Genomic DNA, 20,895 nt, shown 5'->3' with positions numbered 1-20,895 from the left:
ACAGATGGCAAAGATTTGTGACCATAGGCTATTCTAAACTATTCAAAAGAGTACCATCAGAAGTTTGGGATGAGAGGTATTTTTCCCCTGGTATTGGTACAGTATGCATGACAAGCTAACAACTTGGAACGGGATTTTGGCTCCCAGTGCTCTCTGTGTAATTCTTTGTATCAAATATAATTGGGCCTTGTGGGTTGTTACTCTTAATTCCTTCTTATTCCCAGTAGTAGCTAAAACCTATATTTCGACAGTAATGCGATTCACGGTAAATGCGACTCAAGCTGGTGAACAGAGGACAAAGTTCAGTAGTTCATTAAGTACACCTAGTTGCAATTAATACAGGGCCAGCAGCCCTGCAATAAATCATGTCATTTTGTTATTTTGTGGAGGGCATTGTTAAAAAACTGTAAACTTATAAATTTAATTGAAAATGCAGCAGCTTGAGGATTTCTATCCAGTTTTCACAGGTCACATCCCCCAGCTGGGAGATCTGGCTGGAATCCAGAGTGAGTTTGTGTGCCAGTGAAAAGGTCACAAGTAAATCAGTGGAATCTGTCTCACAAGTCATTAACTATTAGCGTCATCAAAAAGTAACAGAGTGTACAGCAAGGGCTCTTCTTAGGTAACACTACGTCAGGAGCCAGAGTCTCAAGTGCAAAGTGCAGCAATAGCACATTTACACTTTAAAAAGAAAATACCACTTATCTGAGAAGTCAGTGTCAACAGCCAATATGTGGGCCTACAACAGGGCCATTTCTACCTCTGAAGTCTGCCAGCATGTGTGATTCAACACCTTACATGCAGCTGTACTCGTGATCACCCCTACAGTCGCTTGACAGGATCTTGCAAAGGAATTAACTCTAGCATCATGCTTCCTCCCTGATCTCCTTCTCTGACTCAGATACAATGCATCAGCATTCGTGGAAGAGGACTTTAGCCCGCAGGGCCTTGTCACTTGCTAAAGGAGAACAGAAAAGGTAGATTTATGATAGACCGCCTCCCTCTGTGGAGAACAAAACGTCACGGCCAACTGACCCATGAGACATTTGCTTTAAAATGCAGATGACACCAGTATCATCTGGGCCGGTACAAAGGTACACTATGATCTAGCTGACTCTGACAAAATATTAACAAGAAGAGCTTACTAACTGTCAAATGAGGCTTTTTTTCTGGGTCTGAGAACATTTCAAAAGAAACCTTTTGAAATGTGCTTTGCTGTGAGTTAATGGATAGTGAATCCTGTCTCACAGGGATGCATCAGCGTAGATAAATATCACTGTTCTTCTTGACTTCCCTCATCTCTCAGGATTTCTTCGGCCAGCCCTCATCCTTTTTGCTTTTTCCTTCCTTCCTTCCTACTTTGGTCTAATGCACTCTCTCTCTTTCTCTTGCATGAATGAGTTTTGGACAGTAAACAGAAAAGGGAATAGACTGGGCCAGGCGATTCTGGGTAAGGTTGGTGTTTAAAACATACTGAGTACATGGACTTATTAACAATATCACCTGATCAGCTTCCGGAACAGGATGTAAGGAAATTACTAAACACTAATCCCACAGAGCAAATCAGAGCCTCTCTTATGAGAAATGAAGTCATATACAGTGTTAAGCGTTACAAAGTAATGCATTATTGTGCAAAATTAAGTAATCACATTACAGTTACAATTATGTTGTAACTTGTGTTATAATAGTATATTCTTGAGTTATCTGCGCACCAGGTGGATAGAAAGAAAAAAACATCAAACAAACATGCTCTTTTCTCCTTCCTGCGCACTTGCACTACAGTTAGCTGATTTTAGTTCAGGTGCTGCAGGAATAAAATGGTGAAGTTGGTCCAGCAAGACAACTTTTGAAGACTGTGGACGTTACTTTTATTTTTATTGCACAAAAGGACAGCATGAAGGTAAAGTGGAAACTGCATCCAGGATGGAGCAATTGTATCATACTGCTAACACAAATTTATCTCTTTGCTTACATTTGCACAACCAGCATGCTAATGCTAAGCTAGCCAAGATTGCTTTGTCAGCTTTGTGCTCAAACCTAAAAACTGAAGGAGAGATCTTGTGTGTGTCCTCATTAGGATAGGGAATTGTGTTGGTGTGCGGGACAGTAGTCTATATGCTTATATAATTACCTGGTAGTCATGAGACAGTGTTTTTCAGGTCATTTTACGGAGTAATGAGAAAGTAACAAGTCTTGTAACAACTTACTAATTAGGTAACGTTCAGCATTACTTTTAAGAAAAGTAACAAGTAATGTGTAATACATTACTTTTCGTGATTAATGACAATATATTGCTCTTATATTATACTATTAAACTGTAATTATTTTATACAGTATAATGTTAGGGGCTTTGCGAGAGGACAAGTAAGTAGAAGGAAAGAACGGTTTAGGAAACAACAGGGATGAGATGCACTTCTATAGCAGTGGCTGACAATTAGCTCATGGAGGTCAGTTATGATCCTCAATCCTGCCATCGCTGCAGTTAACATTGCATGTGGGTTTTTTCTGTTAGTCAAAATGTAGTCAAATCTCAATGCACAGACGTAATATACACTTTTTCAAAAAACACAAAAAAGGGACACCTTAAAACTCCAGTACTTGCTTAAGAATTATTCCGTTTTAAAGACTTTTTCAGTGTCAAGGTAATCCAGGAGTCACTCTTCCAAACTGTGAATAAATACAACACAGTACTTCCTTAAAGTTCCCTGAGCTAAAACTCACGATAAGCCCTTTAAATGAGATAAGATTAAGTATAAAACTTAAATATTAATGAGTTATATAAGATTGTCCACGTTGTGAAATTTTATTTTTTGTCAAATTCTTAGAAAATAACAGTTTGGACAGTTGTTTTGGGGTTTTTTTTTAATCCATTTATATAACGAAATTTCAAAGATTTCTGAGAAAACCTGAATAAAGCACATTAGGCACTCTTGAAATCATAAGCCGAGAGAGAGAAATCACATGTTGGGACAACCAGGAGTCACCAAAGGTTCACGCTGTTTTCATTTTTCATTAAGTCTTCATCAAGAATGGTGAAGGCTCGATTTAAGAGATTAGTGGAAAAGCTGTATTTGCATTTAGCCATGTGTGTGCGGGTGTGTGTGTTCGTGAGTGTATCTGGTCGTCTGCTGTTGTGTATACGGGACAGTGCAGGCCCTCCTTATCAGGAGGATTTATATACTTTTGATTTCTGTTCATGCGTTGGCAGTGGGACACAAACGCTGACCTCATCTTCAATCTCGTAATAAAACTATCCTCTCAGCTCTTCTCATCTCTCTCGCTATCACAGTTTTCCTCTGTTTGTGCCCCTCCCCTCAGCTCCCCCAATCCCTCCTTTTTATTTTTCTCTCCAACAATATTATTATATTTCCACCTTTTTTCCACTTCTGTTTTCTTACATTCACTTCCCCCACCTTCCTCTTGCTTCCAGTAAGCCTCATTGCCCCTCAATAAAAACTGCTGTGTCATAAATTTAGCACACTCACACTTTATGACATAATCAGCACCATAAAGCTCGGTCTATATTTAGCATCGCTCACAGGCGCTGTGGCGGTGGGGTGAAGGTGATGTAGCGCACTGTGTCAAGGCCAAGCTGAGCTACCTGCATTTTTAATGGTACTGATGCTTTGTTATTAGAGGAGGTGGGCATTCTGTCAGCGAGGACTCTCTTGGAGAGAGAACAACACTTAAACTTTTGCCTTTTCTAAACTTATCAATTCAGATATTGCACGGTTCATATTTTACTTATTGCTCTGGCCTCTTGTGGGTTGGTTAAAACTTTAATTCAAGTTCAGCGCAGCTCATCTGGCAACAAACAACTGCAATGATATTTTGCTGCCAAGCGCAGATTAACAGTTTCAAAAGCCTCTTCTCTGAATGAGAAAAGCTGCAGTAAGCTGGGCTAAAGTCGAACATTCATATTTAACAATGCAGAGCACAAAAAGCGAAGAACAAGGAGCACCGTATCAGACCGCGATAAGTGTCCCGAGAGCGTTTCCATCATCTGGTGTCAGCAGTGACAGCAGTCTCTCAGCGTCATCATCCCACTTTTTGAAGTTCCAGTCTGAGAGAGCTGTCTAAATTGCTGTTTGCTTTGACGGGCTGTTGAAATTTCATAGTGAAGATTTTTCTCATTTAAATTTGAGTCAGGCTGAAGTTGGCCTCCTGGAGAACAGAGCAGGGAGCTTGACGTGCGAGGGAAATGTTTCTATCAGTGTTCCATTTGTTGAACAAGCATCACGCTCTGCCAGTGTTTGGCAAGCTGCGCCTGATGCCCTGAGTTGTAAAGTATTTGGACAAAGTGTGCAAAGATACAGCACAGTATGCCGGGAACAAGACCAAACATGATGTTTGTGTAGTGTTTGGCAATAGCAGAACAAGTCGAATGGTGGAATCCCTCATATTGAGACACATAGTAAGGGCTACTGTTTGCATGCTGTCAATCATTGAACTAAATCTTGGATCAAAACCCATTTTCGACTATGTCTGAAATGTGAACAACTACCACAGCTCAAACACTACACTATAAACAAGCTGTGACTCACCACCGAGCCCCCTCCTCTTTAACCCCAGAGCCACACACAAACACGCACACACCAATTACACTCGCTGAGACACATCAGTACTACTGAAGACACATCTATTGGTTTTGAGGTCAAGAGGTGGAATAGATGGAGAGTCAGCGAAACAAAAAAGCGACACAGGAAAGGGAATAGAGTGCTGGGCAACAATAGCGTGCTGTTTCATATCCAAACACACTTTTAGCACGGTTTCTCAACAAACACAGTTTAGCTCAGTGGGATAGTGATGACTCATTCCCTACTGATGCCCATGGGTCTGGAAAAACACACAAGCAGGGAACCATCTGATGGCTAAAATGATTGATAGGCAGTGGGATAGCTATTGTAATCGTAGTTGCATAACCAAGTACATCTGCAGCAGCATCGACATAAAAGGCCTGCCATGCATGTTTGGGCAAGTCGTGTGTGTTGACAGTTACTTTTCCTCCAGTGCACAGGTGTGAATTTACTTCCTCTTTGGTAAAGATTTTTAACAGAGTATCCGCGTTCTGTGCTAAATGCAGGCCTCCTGCACTAATTTACAGCAACAACAAAGGTGGACTTTGGAAAAACACCCTTTTCTTCAGTTGCCTTATTGTTTATGTTACATAACAGCACTCGTGAAGGAGCTTAAAGGGAAAACATGAGGATCACAACATTATCTAAAGTCTTCTAAAGCCTAATTTGGTTTGTTTGCCTTCGGTGGGACATCAGTGAAATGAGTCAAGTGATGTTCTGGAGTGTATCGAGGATATGCTTCCTGCTGCAGGCATGAGGAGATTTTAGGTGAAAAGGCACCAGGTGAGTGGGCGGCCTCTCCCTTACCATGAAATAGGTCGCATTCTTCTCGTTAACTTCTCGCTTGCTCTTTGAATTAACAATTTGTTCACATGTACGAATAAAGCTTATGTGACAGAGACATTAATCCAATTTAGTTTGTCTACAGATAGTGATGATTTTTCTTAATTCTTGTAATGGCTGTACCGTTTCACACATATTTTATTTAAATTCAAGATTAAAAATGTTTTTTTCCCTTCTGTAAGCTAAAGACAAATATTGGAATTTTATTAACTTTTAATTTTGTGGGGCAGAAAATCATTCTTGTTGAACTGACACTAGAATTTGGTGCTCAGAAAATTGATTTATGAGATTTTCAAATGTGGAAACATTTTTTTTCTCTTTAGATCTAGAATAAATACATTCAATCCTTTGAATTTCCCCAAATGTCCCCATAATGTGTTGAAAGCGCACACTTAATCTAAAGCTAGTCAAAGTAATGGGTCATAAGTAAACAATGACTTATTTAGTGGCACAAGCCCAAAAAGTTCCACACAGCTGGTTTTGTTCCTTGACTTTGCGTGGTACGATAATCGATAAAAATCAAAAAGCTGCAGGAATTACAAATTGCAGTTCTTAAATTATGATTCACCTATTGTGTGAAAAAGTAATTGCCCCCTAAGCCTAATAACTGGTTGTGTCACCCTAGCCTGAACAGCCTGCAATCAAGCTTTTGTGATAACTGGGGAATAATCTGTCACATTGCTGTGGGAGAATTTTAGCCCACTCTTGAACATCAACAGCCTGTTTAAGGTCATGTTAAAGCGTCTTGGCTTATATAGTAAACTCCAAAACCTTCATTTTATTTATTTTTTGAGGCATTCAGAGGTGAACTTGTTGGTGTGTTTTGGATCATAACCCTTGAAGCACTTGAGCTTCAACAGCCAGGCATTCTCCTTTAGGATTTTCTGGTAAAGAGCAGAATTCATGGTTCCATCAATTACAGCAAGTCGTTCAGTTCCTGAAGAAGCAAAGCAGCCCCAGACCATCACACTACCGCCACCGTGTTTCACTGGTGGTATGATATTCTTTTTATGAAATGCTGTGTTAGTTTTACACCAGACACCAGCTCAAAACTTCCAAAAAGTTCAAGTTTTGTCTGATCAGTCAAAAAGAACATTTTTTTACAAAGAGGAACTATTTAGGAACCACAGCAATTCAGTGGGAGACCACGGAAAGTTACAGAGTGATGAGCAGCATAGTCCATAAAAGTCACACTGGTGACTCGATAACTAAGCAGTTCCAAACCTCCTCCAGCACTAACTTCATGGCATTGCTTTCCATGGAAGCACAGCCCCTGTTGGGATAATGTGTAGGTGGCACAGTACGTTTGTTCATTGTCCACGTACAGGCAGTCCCTTCATCGGTCAGAAATTTGACTTTTGTGTACTGCATGTGCAAAAGGGTGAGCTCTGTTCATTATTCACACAGTGACATCAACATGGACAAACTTTCCAAATATCACATTGAATAAGCAAATATATGACAGGCCAGAGTGAGACCAAAGATCAAAAGCTAATATTACTTGCACGTTTTAAATGTGTGACCTGTGAAAAACATTGGACCTTTGCTGTAACTCAGTCAAGCTGAAATTTTTTGCTGAAATGTGTCTTTTGCCTTATTTTTTTTTACTTCTTCTAGTTTTAAATTTCTTCTAAGTAGCTTTTATTTACCAAACTAGATTCTTCTGATACAGTTTCTCTGTAGTCAAATTACCAAAGTGAACTAATAGCTAATAGCTTGGAAGTCCAAAGTAGAATTCACGATTAGCGACTGTTTGTTTTTCCATTTACCTTGCAGCCCTTGCTTTTTTCATGGCTACTCGTTTGCCCATTTGCAGGACAAGGTGAGCAGGGCTCCTGGTGGTAATACAGGCCACCCTGCAGTCCTGCATAATGACAGCAGCCATACGGTGATGGGAAGTGGGTGTACCACAGGTCCTCAGCCAGCGGACACTTTGGACAGGAGTAAAGGAGGCCTTTCCCCTGAGCTTTCTCCACACTCACTTTCGGGTTCCTCATCCATCTCCGTACCTGCACAGGAAAAAAAGAACAATATTTATTCTAAATAAGAAAAAAAATGCTCTGATCTGACTTATAACATCTCAGTTTCTTCCTCTGTTGTTAAAGGTAACAGCGCAAGATCTCCACAGATGCAAATGTGCATACAGTGCATATACACACACACCTTACCAGCTGCAACTCATCATCAGCTGTTTGTAATCTTATCCATGATTACATGTTGGCTAGAATGAGATACACACAATGCACTTATGAGAGGCACAGATTGTGTCTCCACTCTGCCACACATTAATCAGAGGGGGTGCACTCACACGATGACATATATGTATTACACACACACATGCAAGCACACACAAAGACATCTGATGGCGCAAAGTATGATGTTGAGTCTGTCTTTGATGAAGAATGAAAGAACAGCCTTGTTTGTCTACTCCCGGGTATGTTTTTGGCTTTCGTGTCTTTTTTCAACACCAGTGTTGCGTCACCGATACTTCGTAAAAGCTGAGGAGAACATCAGTCTTCAAGTGTGCTTTTGTGATGAAGTACCACAAGTCAAACCTTCATGCATTCACGTCATGAGCACGTGTTCTAATTATTACCCTTATGCTGTCAACAAACGCAGCACAAGTCGGTGCACGCAAGAACAATGCATACTGTACACACCGTGCTCCTTCAGTGACTAAGACCAGAGAAGCACTGTCACTTACAGGAAACACTGGTGTGTTTACATTTGTGTGTGTGTGAGTGTGTGAGTGTGGAGGAAACAAAAAAAAACCTTGGTGAAAGTGGAGAGGAAACCGATAAACAGACAGAGAAACAGAAGGAGATTGACAGTGAGAGGAACCTTGTGAAATTTCATCCTGCTGCGTGACTCGAAAATTTAGAAAACACACACCACAGGGCTGTAGCCTGTGGCAGCTGAGCAGCACAGAGTCCAAAATGCAGTAACACACACACACACACATACAGCACACACGCTGAGATCGAACGCCTAAGTCGAAGGGCGGCCTCGACAGCCTGTCAAGGCATGTCGGGTCGAAGAGAAAACAGACTTGGAAAAACACTCCAGCAGGTCAACACAAAAACAAGCCAGCTGCTGTAGGGCTGCCACAGAAAACGGATGACGCACACCTAAAATAAGAAAGCAACACAAGCTTCTTCACACATCGCGAGTCATGAACTGGCTGCACGTGATTGGAGTTCCATCTAATTACATGAGTTTTCCCTTTGTTGTTTTTGAGATCAGGTTCAAAGAGGTAACGGAATGTGACAGATCAAACAGTGTTCTGTCATACCTGTTGTTCACCGCGCCGCGCTGACAGTGAAACTAATTATAGGTGCTGAATCCACCGAATTTGGCACAAAAACACAGTCATCCATCGCTCATTGGAACGTGAAAATGTTAGCTTTTGTTTGGATCACTGAAAAGCTGTGCACGACATCATCGCTGTTACGTATTTGCTCCTGTGTAACAAGTTGTAAATGTTCAAATATACAGTGACAGATAAAAGTACAGTTACATGCAGAATGCAGCTGTATTGACTTTACATTTCTATTCCTTGTTCTGCATGACCCAAGGCTCTGTTTGGACTCATGCTTTCCTTATTATGCAATTAGGATTATTCTGGAGCAATTAGAGAAATAAATAAACCCTGAAGGGCAGCAATAACATCAACCGGGATTCGGGAATGTTCTGCAAGGTTCTGTTTTTTTATTTTATTTTTTATCATCGCTTGGATGGAGCAGAAGGGAAGCCAAAATTGAAACCATTTAGGAAAAATTGAAAAGAAAAATGTTAAGTTTACATCGATAGATACTCTGTGGGAAATTCATTGCAGCATAGAGCGCCTGTGGGAGTACATGCGTAGTTGTGTGTGTGTGTGTGGGTGTTAACGCAATCTGTCCTTATTCACCAGGCGATTCATCAGTAATCCACACCATACTGTACTCCATCTGAGCCAGCACAGACATTTTGGACCACTCATATTCTGAGTAAAAAAACAACAACCAAAAAACAAAATAAAAACACAGCAGTGACACAATCAGATCAGATATGTATGTAAATCTATCCAGTAACCCAGCGGATAAGAAACTAATATGAATCAAGAGCTTAAGTGATTGTTGCTGATTTGTTGCTATCTGGGAAGATGTTCGCTGCCTAAGGCTGAAATTGTGGCAACATGAAGTAAATAACAGCTGCAATCAGCCCTTAACTTGTCATTTGAATTATTTTACTACATAAAAAATAAAAAAAAGTTCTGTTGTATCCCCAAAGCAGCAATGTGATTATTGACTGAGTGCATTACCTCTCTTCCACAAGCGGGAAGTAATGTTAGTCATATCCTTCCTGTTATGGCCTGCAGGCACCGCGCGCTGTTTTGTGTTTTGATCTCATGTAAATCGACTGCAAATTATTCAGGGAGCATAATTAAATTTGTTTTTAAGATTGACATGTTTTAGTCAGATTACAGCATACAGTGACTTTTCGAAATCTAACAAAGCTGCGGCAGTCATACACGGTCATTTCTCAAGATGCAATCAAGTATGCAAACTGATTTATTAACATCTGTGACATGCAATTTACTGATAACTGCCCTGATATGTAATGCAGATAAAAAGCACGTTTTATTTTTGTGCTTGATGTCGAAGTGAACCTTCTGTGCTTGTGTTTAGAAAACAGTACAACATTTGTAAATCACCCATAAAACGAATTATGTGTGTTTTTTTCTGTTTTGCCCCATTTAGTAAATCTTGCCGCTAGTTTCTTAGGGCTACAACTAATGACTGGTTTACTAATAATTAATCAGTTATAAAACTTGAAAAAGTGTGGTACAAACTTTCGTTGTAATATATTCGTTATTGTTTTAAGCGAGGTTTAGGCTAGTGCAGATAGGAAGGGCATTCGGTATAAAACTGGTGGAAAAATGAAATAAGAATGAGCTTTTCATACTGCATACTGGTTGAAGCCTGGGTTGACGATGACTGAAACCAATGCAGTTGACCAGCAGGGGCCCAGTGGATAGTGCGCTACTGCTGAACAAATACAAAAGAGTAGGAGAGGGAGGGAAGGCATGTTTAGAGGCAGTGAGAGAGAAAGAAGGACAGGAGTGTAGAAGCAAGAGTGGGGACTGTGATGGTTTGGACATGTGCAGAGGAGGGATATTGGACAAAAGGATGTTAAATATAGAGCTGCCAGGCAGGAGGATAAGAGGAAGACAAGAGAGAAATTCATGGATGTAGCGAAGGAGGACACGCAGAGGGATGGTGTGACAGAAGAAGATGCTAGGGACGAAGTGATGGAAGGAAGCAGATTATCTGCTGTGGGGATCCCTAAAGAGAGCAACCGAAAGAAGAAGGAGAACGAGGTGTTGTTCACTTTTGTGTTTAGTTCCCCATTAAATGTAATAACTTAATGAGTACACATTTATTTGTTCAATTATTTATTTAGCTAGAACTTGAGCTTTACAACATATAGCTATGATAGTCTGAAATATGCAATGCAAAGTCTTGCAGATGTTCTGCAGCCCACAGATGTAATTATTCTGCAATTTAACAGTAATATGCAATATGCATAATTCTGATTTATTGACCTCTAGTGAGGGTGACAGTTATAATGTATCCTTGTGAGGTGAACCTTATTAGACAGTGAGACCTAAGTACCGTTTTGAGTTTTGAGTACAGTTTTAAGTGATGCTTTCATAAAAGCCAGGGCACACATTCATTAGACCTACACAAACAAACCATCACAGAAAACATTTAATACGAACCATCAACATTACACACCAGTAATGAGCCTTGTGGCAGCACTGCAGCAGAACCCAGGATATGCTGACTAGATCCTAACCACAGGACCTCTCTTCCACTCAGTGATTTCAACACAACACACACTTGTGGGTCCCGAAGTGCAACAGTGTTTTGGAATACACAAACACACAAGCAAAAAAAGATAAAAACCTAACACACGCTGTAAACACAGACAAGCAGGGAGTCCAATCTTACGCTTGATTAGAGCGGCTAAGCCTTCACAATGACATCATCTCTGGTTTGCACACACACACACACACACACACATACACACCCACACACTCTGGCTCTGTGTCACCACCTCTCACAGCCAATATGCAGCTCATGTGTAGGCACAAAGATGCACCCCTACCAAAATGTTGCTTGTTATCCAAACTCACCTTTCTCTTGACAAACTGGAAGGCAGAGCACTTCTTAAAGGAGAAGGCAGTTTTCTCTCCCCCACCTCCACCTCCCACGCCACCGCTTCCCCCTCCTCCTCCTCCTCCGCCGCCTCCTCCTCCCCCATTAACCAGCTTCATGGCCGACACCGGCACACCGCTTGCTTCTGTAGATCCCAGGATGACGGGCAGACTGGCAGACAGGGAGAAAGCAAGAGAAAGAGTTCAATACGGGAACGAAAGCAGGAGTGATGCCTCCGCGATGAGAGGAAGATTTGAGATGCAAGAGGAGAGCGAGAGCGAGAGGCAGCAGGAGGATGCAGATGGACCAAAAACTTGAGGGTGAGACACTGTGATATGAATGAGATTACCTCAAAACCAACCTGTCAGAACAGAGATGAAGACGGGCTGAAGAAAGTGAGAAATTCACAGAAAAGAAAGAGATGGAGAGACAAATACACCGGCTCCTGTTGATGTGGGCAGGAAACAGCATTGTTTACAGCACCCCACACTCAGCATCTCAGTGAATGTCAGCTGTGTGTGAAGTTTACACGTGCATCCACGAGTGTATTTACAAGATGGATGTGTTTAAGCTAATTTCTCCATCCCTACCTTTATGCCGTTGCGCTGGCTGGTTTCCCCCGATCCTGCTGCACCCTGTCTTTTTTTATTTGTTGTTGTCCGGAGACTCCTCCGAAGCCCGGTCCCAGATCAGATGCACCACCAACACCAACAACTCCCAGTTACAAGTGTCCCTCTCTGGGCTAAGCTTACATTCCCAAAAATAGGATGCAGAGAACAGAAGCAAGTCTGAGGCGATGGTGTTGTTAAATAAAGAGCATGTCACTGTGTGATTAGTGGGTGAGCGTGTGCGTCCTCACTGGTGCAAAGACTTGAGGTGCACTGTGGGTGAGTGCACAGAGGAAGTCTCGCGAAGTACATGAATGAAAGCATGATGAAGCGTGTGTGTGATGAGTCCAGCTGCAGTCCTCTGGCTCACTCCGGTGCTACTTTATCAATGAAAGGCTCTGCAGCAAGCAGATGCTGCCTCCCCTCCCTTTCTCTTTCTCTTCCCATCTCTCTCTCTCTGTCTCTCTCCCTTCCTCCAAATCCTTCACTGTTTCCTCATCACCACTCTGCCCTCCCCCTTTTTCCCTCCGCTCACTCATTTTTCTGCTGCAGTCAGGGCTGGCTCCTCCCACTCTCTCTCCCTCCTTCACCTCACCTCAGTCCTCCCTTGTTTTCTCCCCTTTTTTCTTAATCTGTATCGCTGAGGACCAAAGAGGACAGTGACATCCATCACAGCAGGCCTGCATGTGAGGGATAATGGTAGTGAACCACTGTTACTGGCTCTTTTTGATCCAGCCGGACTTCACGCTCACACTGACACACATCTCATCCCATCTATGCATATGCCCTTGCCTCTGTACCAATAAGGCAGGAGCAGTTTAATTTCCTGATCTGACACCCGTGTACAATAAAGCTGAATCACTTTCTGGTTACGCTTTCATGGATGTTGTGTCCTGTAAAAAACAAAAAACAAAAAACAAAGCTGTGTTTCTAGCTGCGAGCTGGCTGCTGCCTTTAAAGTAAAACAATAACACGTGAATTATTAACCATTACATACGCTTTATATACGATAGGCTTCGTGGCTTTTCGTGTAGCAATTAGAAGCAAATGTTTACTCACTCTGCTGCACTGATGAGAAAATTACTTTCTACTTGACCTACATCTCGAAATTCATATTGCTCAACGGCATTTCTAGCAGCTAATGTCAACGTGTGACTTGAATTACAAGTAGGAAGAGCTACAAGGCAGTGTTTTTGTTGACCCACCCCACCAACACGATTACCAGGATTATGTTAGGTTAGGGTAAAGATTATAGGAAGTAGCATCCAACACCTGTTGTCTGCCATATCTCCATAGTAGCATCTTAGAAGGTGGTGTTTTATATACACTTATGACAGAAAAGCCAAGCCATGACTACATGAGTGGGTTTTATTTTAGCACGAATGTCATCGTGCTAAAATAAAGACCTGTGCAGTGAGTGTCAAGATGTCATCACATGACATCTTGGCGCTCTTGTTCTTGTACTACTTTTTAAAAGTTTTTATAACTCCAATTTTGTTTCAGAATTTTAAAGCATAATTGGTTGTGTGATATTTTAATTCAATTAAATGTTCTTTATAAAGTCCCAAATCACAGCCCAACACAACAGTCACCTCTTTAAATTGAAAGGTAAAGACCATACAATAATCGAGAGAAAACTTCAACAATCAGACGACTGCGTTTGAGGAAGGACTTGGTGAGAGTGGGAAGGAAAAACTCTCTGATAACAGGAAGAATCAGGCTCAGAGAAGGGCAGCCATCTGCTGTGAGCATTTGGAGGAGACAGGACAAAAGACATAAAAAAAATATTACTGTCTAAAATATCAGATGTACACTCACTGCTTTGAACTAATCAGAGACTAACACATATTGTTTTTGATTGTTTGTTTACATAAAAGAGTGCATTTAGAATAGAATAGAATAGAATAGAATAGAATAATCCTTTAATTGTCCCACAAGGGGAAATTCGGTTGTAACAGCAGCCAGAAAGACACATATAGAACAAACAGTACACAGGACACAGAACAGAAACATACACAATTTTTCTTACATATTTACATTTTTACATTAAGGACAATGGTTACTATAAACAGAGTACTGTACAGTTATTAAATTAAATAAAAAATAACTACAGATAAGAGGCAAACCAGGTTGTAGTGCAAATCGGTTGATTAAATTATTGCAGTTACAACGCAGATGTAAACATCTATGTTTGTTGGCAGCAGTTCTGATTGTACAGTCTGACAGCTGCAGGGAGGAAGGATTCTTTTAATTGACAGTATAATTGTCTAGGACACACTGTATATAAAAGATGCACAGAATCACTTCACCCATTAGTTAGCAAAGTACTTTATGTGTTTAAAATACCAGTTGATTGTGAAACACACAAGTTTTACTGATTAACTATTGTGTTTATCGGAGAACAATGGTGCAACTGTGTTGAGTGGCTGTATTGATGAAAAAAAAAAACATTAGAAAGGAAAGATTAAGAACCAATTTCACCGAAAAACACCTCTGCACTGCGTGCAAATTAAAAGGCACCCTGCTGTACACGTGGCAAGCATTCAGACAAAATGAAACTCTAATTAGGCAGCAAGTGAGTCTGTTTGCCTCAGCTACAAATTGAGAGGGATGCATTTCTTTCTCGGAGGGGAATCAGTGACTGTGCAGAATAATCAAGATCGGTCATATGACTCAGCAGTAATGACACAAAATGGTTAATGGTGAAATGAAGTGTGGACTTTACTGAGGCTTAGCTTCTACAGATGGAAGGAACATCTGGAAACCTCTGAGCTTTGTTTTTCTTGAATGCCTTCACATTTAATTGGTCTCTAAAATATTCTCTCTGATTTTATATACAGCATAGGTTTTATCTTGTTGTTGACAGAGGAAAACAATGGCATGTTATAAAGCAACAGTAGGGAGGAGTTCAGGGTGGATGGCTTTGTCGGCACAGCACTACACTGATTTTTAATAGCTTGTCTGTGTCCTCCTGCTTGTGCGCTCTTGAAGATCGTATCAGAGAGAGGAGACAAATCACGCCAGTGGTAATTTAGGTTGAAAGCCTCATATGTAGCACCAAAGTTAAGAGAGATTGTTTATTCTTTGATGTGCATTTTAATATTTGCCTCACTGCATCTAGTCAATAGAAGAAAAAGGGAAGAAGCCTATTCTGGTTTTAAGCATTAAAGCACCAGTGATTTGCTTCACTGAATCCAGTCAGGGGAATAAAGACAAAAACCTAGTTTGCTAAAATATCTCCTCATCCAGAGCTGTAAGGGCTCCAGGGTGCTATTACATAGTCTGACAGCAGCAACAGACTTACATAACCTTAACAGATTCTCACTAAAATATATAGCTGCATGGCACATGAATAATTCTGTGATCTCCCAAAAGATTGTGTGCTTCTCTTATGAATTCAAATCCGACCAATAAATAATTGACAATGGGGCTACTTAAATGTTTCACAGACTTGCCAAAATGAATGCAAAGTCTATAAATTATAGAATTTCCTCAAAGTTATGTGAATGCAGTGAAGTGTCATATACAACCAGGCCCTCCTCCAAAGAGCTTACAGATATTATCGCCTGTGTGGGAGCTGCAGCTCACAAACCCTACATATCACGTGGCATTCACATGCCTTTTCAAGCATATTATTTACTGAAAGTAATGAGACATTACATTGGAGAACAGCAACTTTCAACTAAAAGCCAAGTGAAGCTGTTTCAAGCCTCTATGATGGTCAGAGATAATATGCACTTGCTATCTCAGACTGCTAATGAGCTCCACTGGGTATGTTTTGATTGTATATTGAACGAGACCTGGTAAAAGAAAAAGGAAAAAAAAAATCTCCTTTTAAGTCTTTTCAGCTACTTTACAGAGAAAAACACCCCAACTTGACTCAAGCAGCACCGACAACACTAAAGAAGTGAGAAAACATTGGGAGCCAATTTTAAACTTTTAAAATGTCAAAAAAAAAGGAAAGAAAATGATGCAGTCTTTTCTGGATATGAGAACAAGAGAAATAAACATTAGTAGTGTAATTTTATAAATGGAAATCATAATCAGCATAATATGTATTTGCCTCTTTAGCATAAAGATTTGTATGCATCAGTTGATCAGTACTCACCAGACACATTTCATTATGTGCATCTGTTCAACGCAAATATCAGCCAGTCACATGCAGCAAGTCCATAACCTGCTGACGTTCAAACAGAACATGAGAATGGGGAGGAAATGAGATTTGAATGACTTTGAAAATGGAGTTTCTGAGTCTGAGTAACTCAGAAACTGCTGATCTTCAGATTGTCTGTGGGGTTTACAGAGAATGGTCTGAAAAAGAGAAAATACTCATTGGCAGTTCATAGAGATGATGTCAGAGGTCAGAGGAGCATGGCCAGACTGTTTCCTGCTGATAGGAAGGTTATAGTAATTCATATAACCACTTGCTAGAACCAAGGTATGCAGAAGAGCATCTCTGAATCTCAACAGAGTGGAAGACCACACCAGGTGCCGATCTTAAACACAAAAAAGAGGATGCAGTTTGGATAGGCTCACCAAAATTGGACAATTTCTTTTTAGGACGCTTTGTCATGATATGGGGTTGGTAGGCAGTAGAGTCAGAATTTAGCGTAAACAACATAAAAGCATAGACCGATCCTGCTTCATCTTGATGATTTCAGGCTGCTAGTGGTGTAACGGTATGGGGGATAAATCTGTGCCATATTTTAGGGACACCTCAGTATCAGCTGATCATTGTTTAAATGCCACAGCATTACCTGAGTATTTTTGGTGACCATGTCCATTCTGTTTAAGATCACAGTATTTTAGCATTACATTGAGTTTACTGTACTCAAATGCCTCCACAGTCACCAGATCGTCATGCAAAAGAGCACATTTGAGATGTGGTGGAGTAAGAGATTCACATCATGGAAATGCAGCCGACATATCTGTAAAACTATGTGATGCAATCATGTCAATATGGACAAAAATCTCTGATGAATGTCTCCAGAGACCTGTTGAATGATGCCACAAAGAATTAAGGAGTTCTGACGGTAAAAGGATGTTGAAGAGTAACCCAACCAGCTTCTCCGTTTTTGCCCCTGTCCTCTCACTTTTCTCTACTGCATCAAACTCAGTTAATTTCCACTGTCCGCCTCAGCTCTGCTCATACGGTTCCAGGGACAGGCTGACCAGTGACATCAAGTACTGAGCTCATCACTTGGAACAACGCCCGAACCTCGTGACCCTGGCTGCAAGTGCGCATCTTTGCATTGCTTCATGAAACACACTTTCATCCACTGCCTTCTCTCGCTGTCTTCCACTTCTGAGAGGATCCCACTGACTCTGAGTCACTTTCATAAATTAACCATGTTCCTACTTTACCTCTACAGGCTTCAGCAAGGAGCATGTACAGTGAAAAGTGCTTCAATTTTACACCAGCCGCAAGTTCCCTCCCATTCTGAAAATAGCAACCTTTTTTTATACCATTGCCATAAAGCACACAGCTTCTTCAAATGTGACTTTCTGGGTGTATATGTGTTTCTGTACAGGAATTCATGCATTGCTTTTTTCCCTACTTTTTCTGGATGTGACATTGTTGGCGTATTCTGTACGCAAACTGCAGCATTTGTTAAGTGTGAATTGTCTCAGGAAGCAAAGGTGTTAGAAGACAAGATTATGAAGAAAAGTATATTTTGCAGAGAGAGGTGTCTGTATGTGTGTGTGTGCATATGTGTGGGTGTGTATGATGGTATCAGGATGATTGAGAATAAGTGAAGGACTCCCATCTGCAACTAAAGGCAGACTTGTGAGCAAAGTGAGCAAACAACATTCATTTTCCTTTGACACTCATATTTAACTAATAAATAGGGTGATGAACCCTATTTTGGGTGTGATTATTTTTGTCTGTCTGTATGTGTATGTGTGTTTCAGTGTCTGTCACCCTTGCTTATTAGGTTTTAGTTTACCTCAAGGCTCTCCCAGGGCCTAAAGTTAAGCTTACTGAATTCATTGTTGCCTAATGAGCAGCGCGCACACAGCCACGAGTCTACTGTTGGTCCAAGGTTGTGTGAGTGCGTGTGCATATGTGTTTGTGTGTGTGTATTACATGCGTGGGAGGTAACAGTGGTGGTGCTTGCAAGTGTAGAGAGAGGTTGTGAGAATGTAGTGGCATGTATACAGATCCCCCATGTGCCAAATTGTGTGTTTGTGTATTTGTTTGTGGTGCTTGTTTGCCTCGGTACAGCATTGCGTTGGTGTCTGTGTGTGATGGTGTGCGTAGGAGGGAGTTCAGCAACGAAACTCCCAGTGGGATTGACAATACTGCAGTGCTGAGCTAAGGAGACAGAGGGAAAGAAGTAGAGAGGAGAGAACCAATTACAGTGGTGCTCATCACTAAGCTCAGTCAGCTAAAATATAAGCAGAAACTCCATGGAAAGTTAACTATACTTTACCTTAACAAAAAATTATGGTTACCTATTGTGAATAAACTGATCCGATAACAGTTGTTTTCTCAGTGGCTGCAGCCTAATGTATGTTTTTGTGCTATAGATGTCCATTTTAGATCACAACCATAAACCCCTTCCCTTATATTTGAAATATATGAAACTATATATAGTCTCATCTGCATATACTATATATACTATATATTTTTGGCATATATCTATATTCTTGAATTAACTTCAGAATCTTCAAATAGACTTGGGGCACAATCATGTTTGTTGGATCAATGTCATCTAGTCACTTATTTTCAGTGTGTTGCATGGATCAAATAAGCACATATTCTTTAAAAAAATGCATTGTTTATATATTCTCTTTGTACTACTTTTAGGACTTTTCAAGTCACTGAATTCTGTTTTCATTTCAGCAGAGCTTGAGTTGAATTTATTACACCAGTGAGCCATTTTCTTCCACAGGGTGACATGTTAGCACATTAAGATGAATGTATTCACTGTGGTCTATTTTAACCTGATCCCACATGCACTTTTGAGGCACTGTAAACACTCTCTTGCGCACCAAATGTGAATTTTAACTGAAAATACCATTCAGCAGACACACTATATTTGTGACCTTTTCAAAAGATTTACATTTTCAAATGCAAGGAGGTACCTCTGGCTGGTTAAGGAAGTCAGAATATACTGAGAAACGTGTGCTATCATAAACAAATGGTTTAGACTTTTTCATGGAAGTTGTGGCTAGTAAGATAAAGCAGTACACCCTCAGTCAACTCTGATATTCAAAACAAGACCTAATAAAAAATAACTCTAGTGGGTCTTAAAATGAGTTAAATGTTACTGTTCAGTGAACAAAAATTAAATAGAAGTGCTGTGTGGATAAACTAAGAATTATGAGCAGGGTAAGTAGCAGCCAGGTGCTGCTAATGTAATGTACTTTATTAACTGATTGTTAGCAAGTGTGAGCACCTCTATAAAAAACAGGAGCTTTAGCGGCTTACTGGTCTGGAGAATGCTCCACTAAAAAGCAAGCCGCTAAAACTCCTGTGTAGCTCAGGTGTACCAAGGATGAAAGACATCAATAAGCAGTTGCTGCTTCCCATGAGCCTGGGAATGGTTATAAAGCTATTTCCAAATAATTTAAAGTCCATCATTTAAAAAAAAATTCAAGACAGACAGTTGTCTGAAGTGGACATCGCAGCAAATTCACATCAAGTTCCAACTGTCCAGTGTTCAGAGAAATGTCAAAAACATCTCAGACTCTACAGGCATCAGATAGTATGTTAACTGTTAAACGTCATGACAAACCCAGGACACGAGCACAAACATCTCACACCAGCTGTCAAGCACGGTGGTGGGGGGCTGAAGATTTGGGCTTGTTTTGCAGTCACTGAGTTGACAGTGTCCAATGTGAGGTCATCTGTCTGACAGATAAAGCTTGGTCAAAACTGGGTCAAATGTGACAATGACCCTAAGCAGCAAATCTACAACAGAATGGGGCCAGTCTAGGCCTGTACTTCAACATGATTGTAATACTGTGGTGGGACCTTAAGAGAGCTGTGTTAGAGTGGGCCAAAACCTTCCACAACAATGTGAGAGACTGGTAAAGTCAAACAGAAAATAATGACTTACAAGCTATTGAATCATAGACTTTACTTACTGTAACTTGGTTGTTTTGTTTTGCTTTAAATAAATAATGACACTATAAAATGTAACGTTGTTCATCTCAGCTTGTGTTTACCTTATTTTAAGACCTGATAAGGAATATATACCAAAACCAGAGCGGATATTTAATTCAATAATAAAATTAGCAGTCAATAAGACTATTATCCTCATTTTAGAATTTTAGACTGACAGTGGGGTTAAAATTAAGAGAGAATTGTGGCTATTACAATTACATTGTGAAAATTGTCACTCGAATAACAAACTGAATTATAGTTAGTGATTTGATTCAGTGTCACTACACAACCATCCACCATCTCTACCTCAGTATATAAAGGAAACATTGCTTTCAGGATTATTACTTAACCTTGGCACTGGAAGTAAAGGTGCAGTGAGGTGCAGAATCATGCATTATGGATTCAATCCCTGGTACCAGAGCTTATGTAAGAAGTTTTATTTCATCATGCATTTCATTTTTTTTTTTTTTTGCATGTATTAGCACACTCCTAGTACCTGAAGTGAAAACCTCAGATGGTTCAATGATAATGATGATTAATAAATCATCATT

At 40.4% G+C, this 20,895-nt stretch overlaps 1 protein-coding gene and 1 long non-coding RNA gene across 2 annotated transcripts in view; one reads left to right on the top strand and one right to left on the bottom strand.

The window, feature by feature from the left end:
• Positions 1-9,655, bottom strand: part of sgk1 (serum/glucocorticoid regulated kinase 1) — a 32,010-nt gene extending 22,355 nt beyond the window's left edge. Inside the window, exon 1 of the mRNA XM_040017009.1 lies at positions 7,190-9,655. Within this exon, the coding sequence (XP_039872943.1) occupies positions 7,190-7,417 (228 nt within the window). The 5' untranslated portion in view covers positions 7,418-9,655. The remainder of the gene's footprint in view (positions 1-7,189) is intronic.
• On the top strand, positions 4,444-7,847 carry LOC120724695. Its single transcript, XR_005693974.1, has 2 exons — positions 4,444-5,360; positions 7,237-7,847. It is a non-coding gene; the product is annotated as an uncharacterized LOC120724695 (long non-coding RNA).
• Positions 9,656-20,895: the final 11,240 nt, after the last annotated feature.

This window comes from Simochromis diagramma, unplaced genomic scaffold, assembly GCF_900408965.1.
Source record: "Simochromis diagramma unplaced genomic scaffold, fSimDia1.1 OVJJ01000802.1, whole genome shotgun sequence".
Classification (NCBI taxonomy): domain Eukaryota; kingdom Metazoa; phylum Chordata; class Actinopteri; order Cichliformes; family Cichlidae; genus Simochromis; species Simochromis diagramma.
The sequence above is the reverse complement of the archived record's forward strand: the minus strand, read 5'-3'. Positions and strand labels throughout refer to the sequence as shown.